Below are 18,275 nucleotides of genomic sequence, written 5' to 3' on the forward strand. Positions count from 1 at the left end.
TACTTTTCGCATTCAGACTCTCAAAAATATGTTTCAAACTTCCGACGATGCTCACTCTAAGAACTATGTTTAATACAATTTCGAATTCCGTAGAGTTTCAAAACTTAAAAAAAATTAAATCAATTTGAAAGTCAAGACGGAAATCGAAGTCTTTCCATCTCCTATGACTGTCTACATGATAATGGTGAAAGTATGCAAGGTACTATAGATCAAGAGTTCTGCTATATATAGCCCATTTTGATTGCTACTTGACGACAATTTCTGTCTGAGATTCCTTCACGTGCAAAAAAATCGTAGGTTGAGAGAATGGTTCTTAATGTTAAACCGAAGACAATTCTGGTACATGCGCTTTCTATAATAACACAATTAGATTGGAGAAAAGGTGGTGGTTTTACTCCCCTGGTCTCCGCACCACACTTCTTAACCATGTGAGGACTTTTCCAGCTGTCAAATCATCAAGGGCGCGATTACAAATTAACAATTGTGCAATACTAGTCCTTTAATTTCAAGATTGCTTCCTTTGGAGTTTGAATAATTCCATAACTTCGTTGGTAGAGAATGTTAGGGAAGCGACTTCTTCTTTGACAGCACTACAGCCCAGTGCAGGACAAGGCCTTTTCGGTCTGGATCTTCCAGACAGTTCGACTAGTAGCTAGATTTCTCCATCTATTCACTCCCAATACTTTTAGGTCCTTCTCCCCCAAGTCCCACCACCTTGTCTCCGAGCTCCCTCTCTTCCTTGTACCCTCAATCTTTGAAAATGTTTTTCAGCTGCATCAGAATCTTCAGGACGAAAAACATTTCGCAGCCATTTGGTCCTGTATGACTTAACTCGCAAAACGTTCAGTTGTCAATATTTATTATGCATCTTATGGTGATATAAACTTTTCCATGTATTATTTTCTTTCACTATTCCAAAAATTGATCGACGAATTTTTCTTTCAAAAGTGAGTAATAAATTTCTTCTGCTTCATTAAGCACCCCAAGTCTCACTGCCATACAAAATAATCTGTCTAATAAGTGCCTTATATAAGTTTATTTTAGTACTCATGGAAATATATTTAGATTTTAATTGGTTCTTAAGTCCAAAGTAATAACTATTAGCTATCAAAAGTCTGTTTTCAATTTCTACTTTTAACTCATTTTTATTGGTAATAAGTGTGCCAGGTATTTAAACTGGGTGAATTCACTAAAGATATAATTACCAATCTTGAGTGTGAGTAATTAACAAGTGTGCACTATTAGTCCTTTAATTCCAAGATCGCTTCTTTTGGGGTATGGATAAAAATGCAATGATTTTGTTTCTAGTTGTCTGCATAGGAAATATAGAACAAGAACTCTTTAACGTAAAAAACAAATGAGTGTAGAAAGCCCACTACATCGACTGAACAGCATTGATTTGGAAAATTGAATAATTATTTATCATCACCTGATATTTCTGAAACTGAGTATATTTGAGAATGCGAGCATCATGAATTCTAATGATATAACTTATTAAATTAAAAATGTCAGCAAATTCTTGCTAGATTACTCAGTTGGAAACCTTGTTCTTTTAAAGAGATAAAATCCTGTTGACAATTAAAATTCTTTAAAAAATTATTTTGCTTTGCTAAAATTTTTTTGATTAAAAAAGATTAACTTAGATTAAAAAAGAGAAAAATATTGTTATTGATAGTAACGTTGATGTTTTGAATTTTATTAATAATAATATGGTTTCTAATATTAATACTTTTGACTTTGAAAATTTGTACACCAGTATACCACATGCACAAATAATTGATATTTGTAGTGGCATTTCTGATAAATATTTATTTAAAGAAAATATTGATAAATCTTATTGGATGGATATTTGTAGGTTTAATCTTTTCGAAAATGTACTTTTTTATGGCCTTAATTATTATAAGAAAAATATAGGGATTCCGCAAGGTAATTCTTTTACTGGTGCTTTTACCAATATTTTTTTGAAGCAAAAGCTAGCGAGTTTAGTGATTTTAAAGCTTTTAGATATATTGATGATTTAATTTTATTTAATTGCGATAATTATGATTTTATTTTTAATATTTATCCTAAAGAATTGGTTTTGAAGAAGACTAATGAAAATTGCTCAATGTTGAATATTTAGATTTTAAAATTAATATTGTTGATAAACAAATTAAAATTGGTGTTTATGATAAAAGAAAGGCTTTTAATTTCAAAGTTATTTTTTTCTGTAATTTTAAAACTAATTTGTACAGTAAAATTTTCAAAAATTTAGTTTTTCTCAATTGTTTAGAATAAATAAAATTTGTAATAATCTGTAAGTTTTCAAGAGGCAACTAGTAATTTTTCAAAAAATTTAGAAAATAATGTTTTTTTAAAAATTTTCTTAATATTGATTTTAAAATTAAAAGTATGATTGAGAATTATTAGTTTTTTCCTTGAATGTGGCAAGATCCCTGTCAAGTTTTACTATTAATGAATTCACTTTTTTCTGACTCTTTCTTAACTTCTCTCCTTTTTTTTCTATCTACTGTGCAAGGGAGGGGGCTTTTTTGTTGTTGTTTGTTTCAATTCAGTTGTGTCTTGCAGTCAGCTGTCATATCTAGTTATTGGATTTTTGTTACAAATAAGCTTTTGTATGTACTATTCTTGCGTATTTGTCTTGTTTTTATTCTTCTGTATTTGTTTTATGTATTTTATATTATGTATTATATTTTTTTCCTGCACTTTGGTAAAACCTTTGGGGTACAGAGAGAGCAATTTTAGACTTTTGTCGTGCTCTCTCGATAGAAAAGGTCTTGCTTTTATGACTTCCGGAGCTGGTACCCCATGAAGACGTCAGCTTTGGTTGTCATATTTATCCATTTTTTACATAATACATTGTTTCTTATGAAGCTTTGCATTTTATACAATTTTGTGTTACATAAATTATTTCACACAGCTTAAACTTAACTACTAAATATGGCAGCAATATTAGTCTGGAACAGATCAATAATATATAATTTTCTTTTATCTAAATATGCATATTATTATTGGATAATGAATGTTTTATTGGTTGTAATTACTTAAATCAAAATTTTAAAATCAAAATATTTAAAAACATTTTTTTAACACTTGCGCTGTTTGCATAGACAAATTTCATTGCTAATTCATTTATCATTGATCACCAGCATTTGACGATTTCATGCTTTTTTATACATAACAAAACTTACTTAATTTGTAAAAAAAATATTAACTCAACTAAAATTTTATTTTAGAATAACATAACCGAAAAGGCATGGAATGTCTTAAAAATAATATAAATTTTGACTGTATAAAGCTAAGTACAGATGGTATTAGGGGTTGAAATTCGCTTTAAGACTTTCTACTTTCGATTTATTTTTTTGCCTCAGTTTGAAAAAGCGAGCCATTGAATATTATACTTGTAAATGTTTCCAATATAATGTGCTATTTCAATATAACTTTCAATGAAATAAACAAAAACGAATTCGAAAGATTCTGCAAGCATGCTATGATGCTACTCAAAAAATAACAAATGGCAATATTTTTCACAAATATAGCCAAATAGGGGATAACATTCGAAACATGATAAACCTTACGTTTTATTTATCTTGTGATATTAATTTCCTAAATTTTTTTACAGCTGGCGACTTTTTGGAATTTCTAAGTTACAAAAAACTTGTATAAATGGTAAAATTACGAGCAAATTTAAACACAAATCACAATAATAAAACTTCCTTGACTATCAATCCTGTTCACACATCACCTCGTAAACATTACATAAGTGGAGGGATACACTGGAATTTTTCTAAATTTCTTTCTGTTTTAGGAAGCTTGTAATTGTTTACATTCAGTCAACCATCCATATTAATAGAGAAAAAAGAATTGGCGGAGACTGATGATTCAAACTGATTCCATGTACAGAGCAAATGCTATGGAATAATTCATATGTATGCTCAACAAGCCTCATATATGAAATTGGTCAAATATTTCTGAGACATAAGAAAATAATATTACACAGATTTTAATAATTATATTAATTTATTTGGCACAGTGATTTATCTCATGCATCATACAAATACCATGAAATGAAGCATATATTACATATTTGTGAACATTGGTAAACTATTTTAATTCTGTTAATTATCAAAATAATAACACTATGCAGTTACAAATAATTACACAAATTTATACTTTCACATTTTAATTCTTTATTTATTCCATTTGCATGTTACATAAATTTTTAATTTTATAAAATAAATGCCATGAAAGATCACAAATTGCTATAACTAATTCTTTAATGAGCTTCAAATTCAAAGTGATTCCCAAAGAAGTTATACTTTCTCATTATTTTTATTCGTAAATTTTTCTAAGTTAACTTCAATGTTTTTGCTCCTTATCTGAAAAAAAAAATATAGAGTTGCTCTAGGTGCTACATTTTTATTTATCATATATCCTGGTGTATAAGTTGACCCGTTGTATAAGTTAAAGTCCCATTTTTGATTACGAAGTAGCAAGTTTCTGGTATGTCAGGTGTATAAGTCAATCACAGAAAGAACCAAATATGAAAATTTCAATTTTATTGTAAATTTTTTTTAAAATTTGTGGAATTTCGATTTCATTGAATGGGGGTGGACATGGTTTTTTGTGGGAATCAGTAGAAGAGGATGAAGTAGAATTCATTAAAAAGTGGGATCCTTATGATGATACTGCTTTGTTGTAGAATCTGACACAGATGATGTTTTGGAATTTTTAAATTTATAACTGTATGGTATGTTTTAGAAGTTTTCACAGTCAGGGGCGCCGGGTTAGGGGGTGATGAGAGGTCTCTGTGATCTCTCAAAGATTTTTACTATTCAGCAAATTTTGCCTGGCAAATTCAGGATTTTTATGAACTTTTATTTTCTATTTCTTTTTTTAGAAAACAAATAAAATTGATCAATATTACAATTAACTTTTAATTTAGTTAACTTTTTTAACTAACGATGATAAAATTATGGAAAAATATAATTTAGCGTATTTATTCCCCAATTCTTACATTTTTCTTAATAAATCTAATCCCTTTCTTACAATTAGAAAAACTATTTTTCAATCATTTGTCAATGAGCTCCTATTTTCGAGTACAAACGAACCAGTTCCATCAGAAATTCAGAGATAAAACATTAATTGTCTCATATTCAAAAACCCCTTGTACATTTCTTTTATGAAAAACTAAAATTCGAGAAGTCCAACAGGGAATATCGGCAAATGTTGCACGAAGTTGCAAAAAAAAAAAAAAAAAAAATATTTTTTTTATTGTAATTACATATTGCAGAAACTTGACTTAATTTTTAAAGACTTAAAATTTTTAGGATTAAAAGAGTGCTTAAGTTCTGGTAATGAAAACCAAAATATATGGTATTTAAACCATTTATTTGGTCTAAAGTATCACTATAAAATTACCAAATTTTATCACACATTCTAAAACCATGTTTCACTGTTAATTATACTAGAATCATGAGTTAAATGCTTCTGTGAAAATTACCAAGCTTTTTGGTGCTCTTGCGGTGCTCGCCACTCTCACCAGTCTTACCGCCAGCTTGGCGATTTAAGATCTTCAGGTAAAAGCAACCCTGTGATCCTAGTGATATATATTCTGTCCTTCAGAGGAAGAACAGCCACTTACCTTTTCAACTTTTTCACTAGCTAGCTTGGTCGCAGGACGACCCATAATGTTTAATTTAGTTTATGTTATATTGATGTTTGTGTTCATGAAATAAATATGCTTTAAGAGAAACCCGCATTTCGTACTCACTTCAGTGGTGACCCGGACTTCGCAGCATGCTAAGATCAACTTTCATGGAAGAACCCTTGGATTATACTGTATGAATTATGGCATTACAAAGCTAGCTGGCGACGATTCAAGTATGTTTTTATGGTCATTCGCTTGGTTTAGGTATGCAATTTGTCCCTCTTAGTCATTAAGTTATCAGTGCTAGTATTTATATTTAGGTAACTAGTCAATTCTAAACTTAAAATGCTTGTCAAATTACGTTAATACATTAATTAGTTTTAGCTGTTTAAACTTGCTTCTATTTAAAGTTCAAAATGCCAAATGAAGGTGAGCAGAATCTTGCCGAAGCACAAATTGCTCGTATAGCTGTTAAACTACCACCAATATGGAGAAATAACATCAAACTTTGGTTTGTTCAGGCAGAAAGCAATTTTGATTTATCAGGAATTACTAACGACCAAACTAAATATAACAATATCATTGCAGCAATAGACCCAGAGACTTTATCAGCAGTTTCAGATATTTTGTTTAATCCTCCAACTGCAAATAAATACCATACTCTTAAAGAAAGACTTATCGCGGAATTTACAGACTCTGAAAGTAAGCAAATTCGTAAACTTCTTTCTGAATTACAATTAGGAGACGACAAACCGTCCCATTTATTGAGGAAAATGCAAACGCTGGCAGGTACATCTTTAAATGAGGATTTTTTGAAAACCTTGTGGCTGCAGCGTTTACCATCAGAGATACAAACAATTCTTTCCGTTAGCTCAGAGTCGCTAGAAAATTTAGCTAAGCTAGCGGATAAAATAGCCGAAGTTAAAACGGATTCCCTTCCAAATGTTTGTGCAACGAATAACGCCACGAGTTCGAATCCCTTACTCTCAGCAAAAACACGAGAAAATCCGTCAACATCGAACCCGCTATATCAGGAAGTATGTGCACTTCGCCAGCAAATAGCTGCACTTAGCCAGCAAGTTGAAAAATTTTCTCGTGAGAGATCACTCAATCGTTCTCGAACAAGATATAATAATTTTCGTAGATATACATCTAGCTCTAGGGATCGGAAAAGATCGTCTGAAATCTGTTTTTATCATTCGAAATTCGGCCAAAAAGCTAGAAAATGTTGTTCACCGTGTTCATACAACAATAACCAGGAAAACTAAAACCGGCTGTCGCTATTACAGCGACAAAAGATCCGACAGCCGTACGTTCGTGTCGCTTATTTGTATATGATAAAAAAACTCATTTAAAATTTTTAGTGGATTCAGGTTCAGATGTGAGCTGCTTGCCCGTCCCAAAAATGATTAAAAATTTACATCCTGGTCCCTTACAGTTAACTGCAGCTAATAATTCTAAAATTTTTACCTACGGAAGTAAATTATTGAACATTAATTTAGGATTACGAAAAGACTTTAAATGGAAATTTTTAGTTGCTACGGTGCCTATTCCAATTATAGGAGCAGATTTTTTAGAGCACTTTGGACTGTTGATAGACCTAAAACGTCGTAAATTAATTGATGGTGTCACTAATCTTTCTTTATTGGGCATAACTGCCAAAACTAATGTTTTTTCAGTAAAATTAATTTCAGGTGACACATATTATCATAAATTATTATCAAATTTTCCGGAATTAACTAAATTAACACCAAAAATTAAGCAGGCGTGTCATAATACTGTGCATTACATCGATACAACTGGTCCGCCTATACACAATAAACCTAGGCGATTAAGTCCAAAAATATACGATGTTGTAAAACAAGAATTTCAGTTTATGTTAGAGCAGGGTATTTGCCGGCCTTCGAAGTCACCATGGTCCTCTCCACTCCATGTCGTTACTAAAAGCTCGGGAAGTATTCGACCAGTTGGAGACTATAGGAAATTAAACGCCGTGACAACTCCGGATCGGTACCCTATTCCCCATATACAAGATTTCACACACGCGCTGAATAACAAAAATATTTTTTCTAAGATTGATATAGTCCGTGCTTATTTTCATATCCCAGTACACCCAGATGACATACAAAAAACTGCTGTGTGTACGCCTTTTGGGCTTTTTGAGTTTCCTTTCTTAAATTTCGGTCTATGTGGAGCCGCGCAAACTTTTCAGAGGTTCATGAATGAAATTCTGGGAGATTTGCCTTTTTGCTATGTTTACCTCGATGATATCCTTATTTTTAGTGAATCAGAAGAACAGCATAAAATGCATGTTCAAACCGTGTTTCAAAAATTAAATGAATACGGTTTAACGGTAAAGGTATCAAAATGTCTGTTTGGTGTGCCAGAGATTTCATTTTTAGGCCACTTAATAACTAAGGATGGCACCAAACCATTACCCAATAAAGTAGACCCTATTTTAAATTACCCACAACCAAAAACAATTAAGGAATTGAGAAGATTTCTCGGACTTCTAAATTTTTTTCGTCGTTTTCTACCTCGCGCAGCTCATAACCAAACTCACTTAAACGATTTTTTAAAAGGCTCAAAGCGCAATGATAATCGTATGATTAACTGGTCAGAACAAGCAATAAGCGAATTCCAAAACTGTAAAACTCTTTTAGCGAACGCTACGCTGCTTGCTCATCCTAACCCCGATGCAAATTTAGTACTGCAAGTAGATGCCTCGGATTTTGCTATTGGGGGAGCATTATTTCAAACAGAAAATGAACATCTTCAGCCGTTAGCATTTTTTTCGCGCAAGTTATCCGAAACTGAAAAACGCTATAGCGCATATGATAGGGAGTTGCTTGCTGCATACGCTTCAATCAAACAATTCAGGTATATGCTCGAAGCACGAAATTTCGTTTTGTTCACAGATCACAAACCACTCACCTATGCATTTAAGCAAAAGTTAGATAAATTTTCACCACGTCAAGCTCGTCAATTAGATTTTATATCGCAGTTTACAACAGATCTAAGACACCTAAATGGTTCTGACAATATAACTGCAGATGCGTTATCAAGAATAGCATCTATAAATATGCCAAATCCTATAGATTACAGCGAAATTGCAAAAGCTCAGGAAAATGACAAAGAATTGAACTATTTAATCAAAAATTCTCAAAGTTTGGATTTAAAAAAAGTAAATATGCCAGATTCGAACACTATTTTATATTGTGATATTTCTACTAAAAACGTTAGACCTTTTATTCCAAAACAATTTCGTAAACAAATATTTGATACTATTCATAACTTATCACACCCAGGAATAAAAGCAACTAATAAATTGATTAGTAATAGATTTATTTGGCCTAATTTGAATAGAGATTGTAATGTGTGGTCTAGACACTGCATTCCATGCCAGAAATCTAAAATAATAAGGCATACTAAATCGCCTATTTTTAATTTTCCAATACAGTCCAAACGCTTTGACCATATACATCTTGATATCGTTGGCCCATTACCACCATCTAAAGGATTTTCATACTGCTTGACAATGATCGACAGATACACTAGATGGGTGGAAGCTGTTCCAATTCCTGACATTACAGCGGAGACAGTAGCGGAAGCTTTCCTTAAGACCTGGATTGCTCGCTTTGGATCACCTTCAGTGATAACGACCGACCAGGGTCGCCAGTTCGAAAGTAGACTCTTCAAAGCGCTAGCACAACTTCTGGGCATCAAAAGAGTTCGATCCTCGCCTTACCATCCTCAAAGTAATGGGATGATAGAACAATTGCACCGACCCTTGAAAGCTGCACTCAAGGCCTACAGTACAGACCATTGGTCAGACGCCTTACCAGCTATCCTGTTGGGTTTTCGAGCAGCATATAAGGAAGATCTACAGTCATCATCAGCAGAGCTCGTGTACGGGACAACACTTCGTCTTCCAGGAGAATTTTTTGACTCAACAACAATGGACTCGTCCCCAATTCAACTAGTCGAGGATTTAAAGAAACATTTCTCTACTATCAGACCATCTCCAGCTTCCAGCCACTTTACAAAGTCAGTGTTTGTGCATCCAGCCTTAAAAGAATGTAGTCACGTCTTCATTAGGAATGATGCTGTGAAGAAACCCTTGCAAGCCCCTTACGATGGACCTTTTAAAGTGATTCAGAGAACTGATAAAACTTTTGAAGTTGATATTAGAGGTCGGAAGTCGACAATCTCCATAGATCGTGTGAAACCTGCCTTCATTGAAAGTGAATTATTACAACCTTCTGAAATAACTAAGACTCTAAAGTTTGAAATACCGTGTACTCCTGTAATGCGGGAGACCAAAAATAGGTTTGGAAGAACTGTGCGTTTTCCAAAAAAGTATAGTAAGTGATACACTGCGGGGGGAGTGTGCGGTGCTCGCCACTCTCACCAGTCTTACCGCCAGCTTGGCGATTTAAGATCTTCAGGTAAAAGCAACCCTGTGATCCTAGTGATATATATTCTGTCCTTCAGAGGAAGAACAGCCACTTACCTTTTCAACTTTTTCACTAGCTAGCTTGGTCGCAGGACGACCCATAATGTTTAATTTAGTTTATGTTATATTGATGTTTGTGTTCATGAAATAAATATGCTTTAAGAGAAACCCGCATTTCGTACTCACTTCACTCTCATAGAGCCAGAAACAGAGTAAAATTTACCATATTCTGTTAGTTTTGACAATACTTTTGCTCAGTATGGTGTTTTTTATACAGTCCAAAAAAGTTAATAAAAAAATGCGCATTTGTTTACATCGTTTGGATAAAACAATGCCAAATATTTTTCTTTCATTTAAAAGATAATTGGGATTATTTTCATGAAAGGACTCAATACCTGAAACATTATATTTCTATTCAGTATTTGTTGATACTTGCTGATTACTACATTATTTGTTATTCGATTTGTGAGATATTAAAAAAACCAATGTTTTCATCTTATCTGTGAATAAATTTTTTTTTTAAATTTATCAAATGTTTCTTGAATAGTTTTTAGTTTTATGTGTTCACTAGAATTAAGCAAAAAATTGTTAAAGTAGTAAGATATTGGTAATAGCATAATGTGAGTACACTTCCAATGGATTCCATCACACGTTGGAATCAAAGGTAACGAGATGGCGGACTCACTGGCTAAAGATGCTTCTTTGGAACCTTTACAGCCAGATCTACCTTCCACTTTCAACGAGGTCTTTGCAGAGTGCAAAAAAATGTTTATGGACCTCTGGAGGGTTCCTCCTCCGCATAGTTGGTATTTCAGAAAACGACCTCGAAGTGCCTTGCTTTTTGAGGGACCTAGAAGCCAGCAGACTTGTTTATCTCGCTTTGCAAGTGGTCACTTGAGGTGTCTCTCGTATGTTCAGGGGCAAAAGACTTTTGGACTTTGCACTAAATGTAGGACTGCTCAGGCTTCACCCGAGCATATTCTAAACTGTATCGATTTTAAGATCGACGAGGTTTTTTCAAAACCTCATCTGTTTTTAGACTTCCTGGACATTTTTGGACTTATGGAATTGGTCTAATTGGGATGGACCTCTTGGGGATTAGAAACAACAACAACACATAATGTGAGCATAGTAGCAACAGAATAATTTCCTTTTTTTACTGAAGCAAATGAATTACATCCTTAAATATACTTTATTCTACAAGAATACGGCTTATAACATTACTTTTTCGAATTTGACACATATTTTAAAAGATTTAAATAAATTTATATTCAATATTCGGCAACATTTGCTGAATTGATCACTTTTTTTAAAAAGTTTTTTTCAAGGGTCAGTGAAATAAAAATTGCAACAATAACTTTAAGCCTCAATTTCTGCAGCATTTAAACCCACAACAACGATTACCTGTTATTTTTTTATGTGTTTAAATTAATTAGGTATTTATGATGATCAAGAACATTTTAAATCATATTTATTATATAAAGAAAAATAAAAATGATTGCCTTTTTGTAATTCAGTCCAATTATGAATTTCATTCACCAAAATCAGAATTTCCCCCTTCCCAAAAATCAAAGTTAATGGTGTTCGGTCTTAGGCGAAGCGCCATCTGTAGCAATTGTTGTGAACTGCTCAGTTTCTCTTGAACTCTTGTTTGAGCCAGTCGTGGCTTCCATTGTAATAGTGCAATGATTTTGGTTATTTACAATTGTTAAAATAAAATATTGTTTGTTGAAATTATAGTATTTAATGAACCAGCGCACTGTGTACAATCGTGTACATAATAAAGTGATCCTAGTGGAACCGGAGAAATCGTACTTTCGAACTTTCGGTTTGTTGTGGAATGCGTAGTTTCATTTCATTTTCTTCATAATGAGCAGTAGTAGTGAAGAAGACAAAAAATCAGAAAAGACTGTGCTTAGTCGCAGAAAGGGTTATTTGAAAGGTCGAATAACCAAATTAGAGACATTTGTTCGTGAGAAAGCCGAAACAGCTGGACTATTATTGCTTCAATGCAAATTAGAAAACGTTTTGGATACTTGTGATAAACTAGAGAAATTAAAATTGGATTATTATGCCACCCTCGATGAAAAAGATTTGCCCAATTTTGAAGCTGAAATGGACAATTTAGAAGAGTCTATAGAACATATAAAGGTAAGCTTGCAAACCTTTATAATTAAGTTTCAACATAGTGAAGTTAGAGGCAATGATTCTATTGTAACTAAAGTGAATTTGAAGTTACCAGATATTAATTTGCCTACATTTAATGGACAAGTTGAGCATTGGTCAAGCTTTAAAGAACAATTCGATAGTTTAATATCTAATAATTCTTCATTGTCTGATTTACAAAAGTTGATTTATTTGAGATCATCGCTTAAGGGCGATGCTAAATATATAGAAACTAGTGAAGATTCATTTGAATCTTTAATGAAAGTTTTAATTGATAGATATGAGAATAAGCGTATTGTGGTAAATAGTTATATTTCTAATATTTTAAACTTAGAAAAGTTATCGTATGATTCTTTTAAAGACATAAGAAATCTTATTGATGTGTTAAACCGTAATTTAAGAGGTTTAAAACTTTTGAAATTAGAAAGTAACGATTTATGTTATCAATTGCTAATGAATATTATTCTACAAAAAGTAGATAAAAATACACGTAAGGAATTCGAAATGTCTCTAACAACTTCTGATTTACCCGAATGGGATAAGTTTTTGGACTTTCTTCATAAAAGAGCTCAGTTATTAGAGAATTTACAAGGTGTGCAGCCAAATAAATCGAAACTTCATCCCGTAAATAAAAGTAAATCTTTTATTCTAAAATCCAGTTTGAAATGTTTGTTATGTAAAAAACCGCATGAACTGCATAATTGTCCATTATTTTTAGATCTTTCCCCTTTAAAAAGGTTTGAAGAAGTTAAAAAATTAAGGCTATGCATTAATTGTTTTGGTAATAACCATAAACTTTCTAATTGTTTATTGAAAGTTAGTTGTAAAATTTGTAACTGTAAACATCACGAGTTACTTCATAGAGATAATTCTCGCCCGCTTGAAACTATTAAATCAAGTTCAGATATGCCAAAACAATCCCCCACCCTGGCGCCAAATGTATTGAGTAATATTTCTGAAGCCAGTGAAATTGCTGACTCAGAGAAATCGAAAGAGAGTAGCGTCTCCCACGCATTCTCAACTCGTAATCTAAATAGTAATAAATTAGTTCTTCTATCTACTGCCTTAATTAACATCTGGAGTCCGCTTAAAAATAAATATGTTTTAATTAGAGCATTGTTGGACAATGGCAGTCAGTCGAATTATTTAAATTCTGATACTTGTTTTGATTTGGGGTTGAAGCGAGAAAAAATAAACATTTCTGTTAGTGGATTAGGAGAGAATAAAATGAATGTTAAGTGGAAGGCGACTTCTTTGATTTGTAATAAGGATTTATCTTTTTCTTCCCAAGTTGAATTGTTAATAGTTCCTAGAATTACGGGCTTGATTCCATCGACTCCCATTAAAATTAGTGAGCATTTAATTCCTGATCGTGCGTTATTAGCTGATCCAAATTTTGAGATACCGAGTAAAATAAACATGATTATAGGAGCTGAGCTCTTTTATGATATTTTAAAGGAAGGAAAAACCAGAGTTTCTCCTAATTTGTTATTCCAAAATTCTGCTTTTGGTTTGATAGCAACGGGTAAGGTTCATGAGAACAATTTTAATTCCTTTTGCAGTTTAACACATACCTCTGAAAATATTGAAGATTCTCTTCAGAAATTTTGGGAAATCGAAAGTGTTTTGTCAGATATGCTTACTGGTGAGGAGGAATATTGTGAAAATCATTTTTTAAAAACTCATTATCGCAACGAATGTGGTAGATATGTGGTTCAAATGCCACTCAAAAAGGATCCCCAATGTTTAGGTGATTCAAAGAAACTAGCTCTAAAGAGATTGAATAATATATATCGAAAGTTAGACTCTAATCCTGAACTTTGTAACTTATATAAAGACTTTATGCTTGAATATCAAAATTCAGGACACATGCAACTAGTTGACACCGATATTAATGTAAACGCTAGTTACTATATTCCCCATCTTGGCGTACATCGCCCTGACAAAACTACCACAAAATTGCGTGTCGTTTTTGATGCTAGTGTGCAAACATCGAGTGGTGAATCACTTAACTCTATACAAATGAAGGGGGGCGTGCTTCAGGATGATTTATTTTCAATTATGTGTAGATTTAGGAAACATCCTGTAGCCTTTACGGCTGATATTAGAGGTATGTTTCGCACTGTCTTAATTGATGAAAATCAACGAGACTTACAAAGAATATAATGGAAATTGAATAAAGATGAAGAAGCTAAAATTTTCAAACTCTGTACTGTAACCTATGGTACTACCTCTGCTCCATTTTTGGCAACGCGTGTCTTAAGACAAATTTCGATTGATGAAGGGAAGGATTTTCCCATTGCAGCTCGTGTCGTCCAAAATGATTGTTATATGGACGATGTAGTCTCGGGGGCTAATGATATTTCTTCTGCCTTAGAGTTAAAAAATCAGTTAATAAAACTTCTTCATCGGGGTGGCATGGATTTACACAAATGGTCATCTAATGAACAGTCCTTGTTAGAAAACTTACCGTATGAAGACCAGGAGTACCATTTCGATATTAAAAACAACGTTAAGACTCTCGGTGTGATATGGAACCCAAATGCTGATTTGTTTGAATTTTCAATTTCAGATAGCACTAATCTGACGAACTGTACTAAAAGAACTGTTTTATTGTGCATTTCAAGACTGTTTGATCCATTAGGCCTCTTGGGGCCGGTGATAGTGAAGGCCAAAATTTTTATGCAAAAGCTCTGGCTACAAAAACTGGACTGGGACCAGGCACTGCCAGATTGCAAAGTTAAGGAGTGGGAGAAATATGCTTCCTCTCTTCTCTGTGTGAAAGACATTAAAATAGACCGCTGTGTAGCGAATGGAACTGTTTCCTCCTTTGAAATCCATGGCTTCTGCGATGCTTCGCAAGATGCATACGGTGCAGCGATTTATTTACGATGTAAGAATGAATTGAATCAAGTGACTATTAACTTACTGTGCAGCAAGTCACGCATAGCGCCGATAAAAAAGTTGACGATTCCTCGTTTAGAATTATTGGCGGCTGAACTAATGTCCAAACTTCTACAGAAACTGTTAAAAGCTCTTCAAATGGATATACAAAGTGTCTACTTGTGATCGGATTCAACCATAACTTTGGCGTGGATACGAACTGATCCATGTTTGTTGAAAACTTTCGTATCGAATAGAGTGTCCAAGATTCAAGAAATCACTAGATTATTTAAATGGGGACATGTGCCTTCCGAAAGCAACCCTGCTGACCTCATTTCGCGTGGTGTTACTGCAGACAAAATCTCAAACTCTGAACTTTGGTGGAATGGCCCTTCCTTTCTAAAGACTGAGGACTATAAGCAATTCGAACATTCTCCTTCTTCCAGCGATGAATATATGGTTGAACTCAAGAAAAATTCTGATCTTAGTTTTACTGTGTTTGAGAAAAACACTTTTATTACTGATTTTTTGATCAAAAGCAATAGTTATATGAAACTAATCAGAATCTTAAGTTTTATTTTCAGGTTTGTAAGAAATGCTAAAAACTCAGCAAAGAAAACTACGGGACCGATTTCGAGGGATGAGTTAAAATTATCCGAATTGTTTTTGATTAGAGAAGTACAGAGGGATGAATTTTCTTCTGATATTGCAGATATTCAGAAAGGTGCAATTTCTTCTAAGAGTAAGATTAAATCACTTAACGCCCTTTTAGATGCAGATGGAATATTGAGGGTGGGTGGTCGTTTGGCCCACTCGCAGGTAAGTTTCGATGCTAAGTTTCCCATTATTTTGCCTGCGGGTCATAAGCTTACATATGTAATTATGTTGTATTTCCATTTAAAAGATTTGCATCTTGGTCCATAGGCATTACTTAATTCTGTTCGCCAAAGGTTTTGGCCAATTCACGGAAGAAATCTTGCCAGAAAAATAGTGCACGAGTGTGTTACTTGTTTTAAATTTAGACCTGTAGCTATTGATCAATTAATGGGTAACCTTCCATCTTATCGATTAAGTCCTGAGTTCACCTTTAATAAATCAGGCTTAGATTTCTGCGGACCGTTTCTTGTCAAGCAAAAAAATCAAAGATTTAAATTTGATCTTCAAAAAATGTATGTAGCAGTTTTTGTGTGCCTTTGCACTCGGGCAGTACATTTGGAAATTGTCTCGGACTTAACAACTGAGGCCTTGATTGCCACATTAAAAAGGTTTTTTGCAAGAAGGGGGAAATGTTCTATGTTAATGAGTGATAATGCGAGTAATTTTTGTGGAGCTCGGAACGAGTTAAAACGGTTATATAGTTTAGCTCAATCCCCGGAACAAGAATTAATTGATTATCTGTTAACAGAAGAGGTTACTTGGAAATTTATACCGCAATGGGCCCCCCATTTCGGGGGTATTTGGGAAGCAGCAGTGAAATCCTTTAAAACCCACTTTAAAAAGACAGTTGGAATTTCAAAACTAACCCTTGAGGAATTTTTGACCCTTGTTACGCAGATAGAGGGAATTTTAAACTCTAGACCAATTACCCCATTATCTACAAATGCAAATGATATGAACGCTCTGACGCCAGGTCATTTTTTAATAGGGCGTCCAATAACTGCCCCCATAGAACCCGAAATCACTCAAATTCCAGATAACAGATTGTCTAGATGGGAAAGAGTTACAAAATTGACTCAAAATATTTGGAAAAGGTGGCAAAGAGATTTCTTGTCTAATTTACACGAGCGAACTAAGTGGCAATTTTCGAAGGATAATGTTACCCCTGGTACAATGTTTCTAGTTAGGGAAGATAATCTTCCAGTATGTCATTGGGTAATTGGTAGAGTTGAAGAAACTATAGCTGGCAAAGATAAAAAGGTTAGGGTTGTTTTAGTGCGAACTCCTAAAGGTTTATTTAAAAGACCAATTCATAAATTGAGTATTTTACCTATTGAGGACAATAAATAGTTTGGTATTAATTGTAACCTCATTGAATTAATTTTAGTTAATATTTGTATTGTATCATTGTATTTTAATAATCTCCTTTAAATTTGGAATTGTGCATTCATTTAATATTGGAACAAATATTTTTCTACAGTCCATAATTTTATTCTATTAATTGAAATCAAATATTTCTAATAATTTTATTGTGATTCTTATAGTTTCAATGTATATTAGTTATTGTTGAAATATGTTAAATATTTCAAGGGGCCGGCATGTTCGGTCTTAGGCGAAGCGCCATCTGTAGCAATTGTTGTGAACTGCTCAGTTTCTCTTGAACTCTTGTTTGAGCCAGTCGTGGCTTCCATTGTAATAGTGCAATGATTTTGGTTATTTACAATTGTTAAAATAAAATATTGTTTGTTGAAATTATAGTATTTAATGAACTAGCGCACTGTGTACAATCGTGTACAAATGGCACCCCTGTTCATTGTATCATACTCTTTGAAATATGTTTGAATAAATGATCTCAACTTTTCATATTCTTAATTTTTTCTGAAAGTAATTTAAATTTTCTTCCTAAGAAAACTTTTATATATAAAGAAAATATTAGGAGAGAAAATGAAAATATAATTGTTTATAACATAGTAAAAATAGCTCTCGAAATTGGTAAATTCATACAGAGTTATTCATATTTATAATGCATCAGTATTTCACAATCAGGGAATGTTTGATTTTATTACCAATGTATAAGTCGACCCCCTGATTTCCATAAAAATTTAGGCGTTTAAAAAGTCAACTTATACACCGAGATATACAGTATTTAGTTCAGGTAAAGAAAATATATTGGCTTCCATTAACAAGTTGTCAGCCATTTATAAAGACTGCACACAGAATACATACAAACATTCAGCACATTTTTGGCGCACTTTGCTATTGAAGTTGACATTAGAAATAGGTATGTTATGCATTACAAATGAAAAGCTCACAAATATTTTTTATGGCCCCACCAGGGTCAGCCCAAGGAATAAGCCTACTAAGCGGCTGCGTAGGGCGCCAAGTATGGGGGGTGAGGCTCTGGAGTCAAGTAAGGCTAGATTAAAAAAAAACTTTTTACGGTTTTTTCACCTTCTAAAAACT

At 33.2% G+C, this 18,275-nt stretch overlaps 1 protein-coding gene across 1 annotated transcript in view; it reads right to left on the reverse strand.

Annotated features, from left to right (window-relative positions):
* Positions 1-4,166: 4,166 nt before the first annotated feature.
* LOC107443272 (dynein regulatory complex subunit 4) overlaps positions 4,167-18,275 on the reverse strand; it is a 31,241-nt gene continuing 17,132 nt past the window's right edge. Inside the window, exon 8 of the mRNA XM_071182250.2 lies at positions 4,167-4,379. Within this exon, the coding sequence (XP_071038351.1) occupies positions 4,314-4,379 (66 nt within the window). The 3' untranslated portion in view covers positions 4,167-4,313. The remainder of the gene's footprint in view (positions 4,380-18,275) is intronic.

Source organism: Parasteatoda tepidariorum, chromosome 4 (genome assembly GCF_982258835.1).
Source record: "Parasteatoda tepidariorum strain Cologne lab strain chromosome 4, Ptep-v5.0, whole genome shotgun sequence".
NCBI lineage: Eukaryota > Metazoa > Arthropoda > Arachnida > Araneae > Theridiidae > Parasteatoda > Parasteatoda tepidariorum.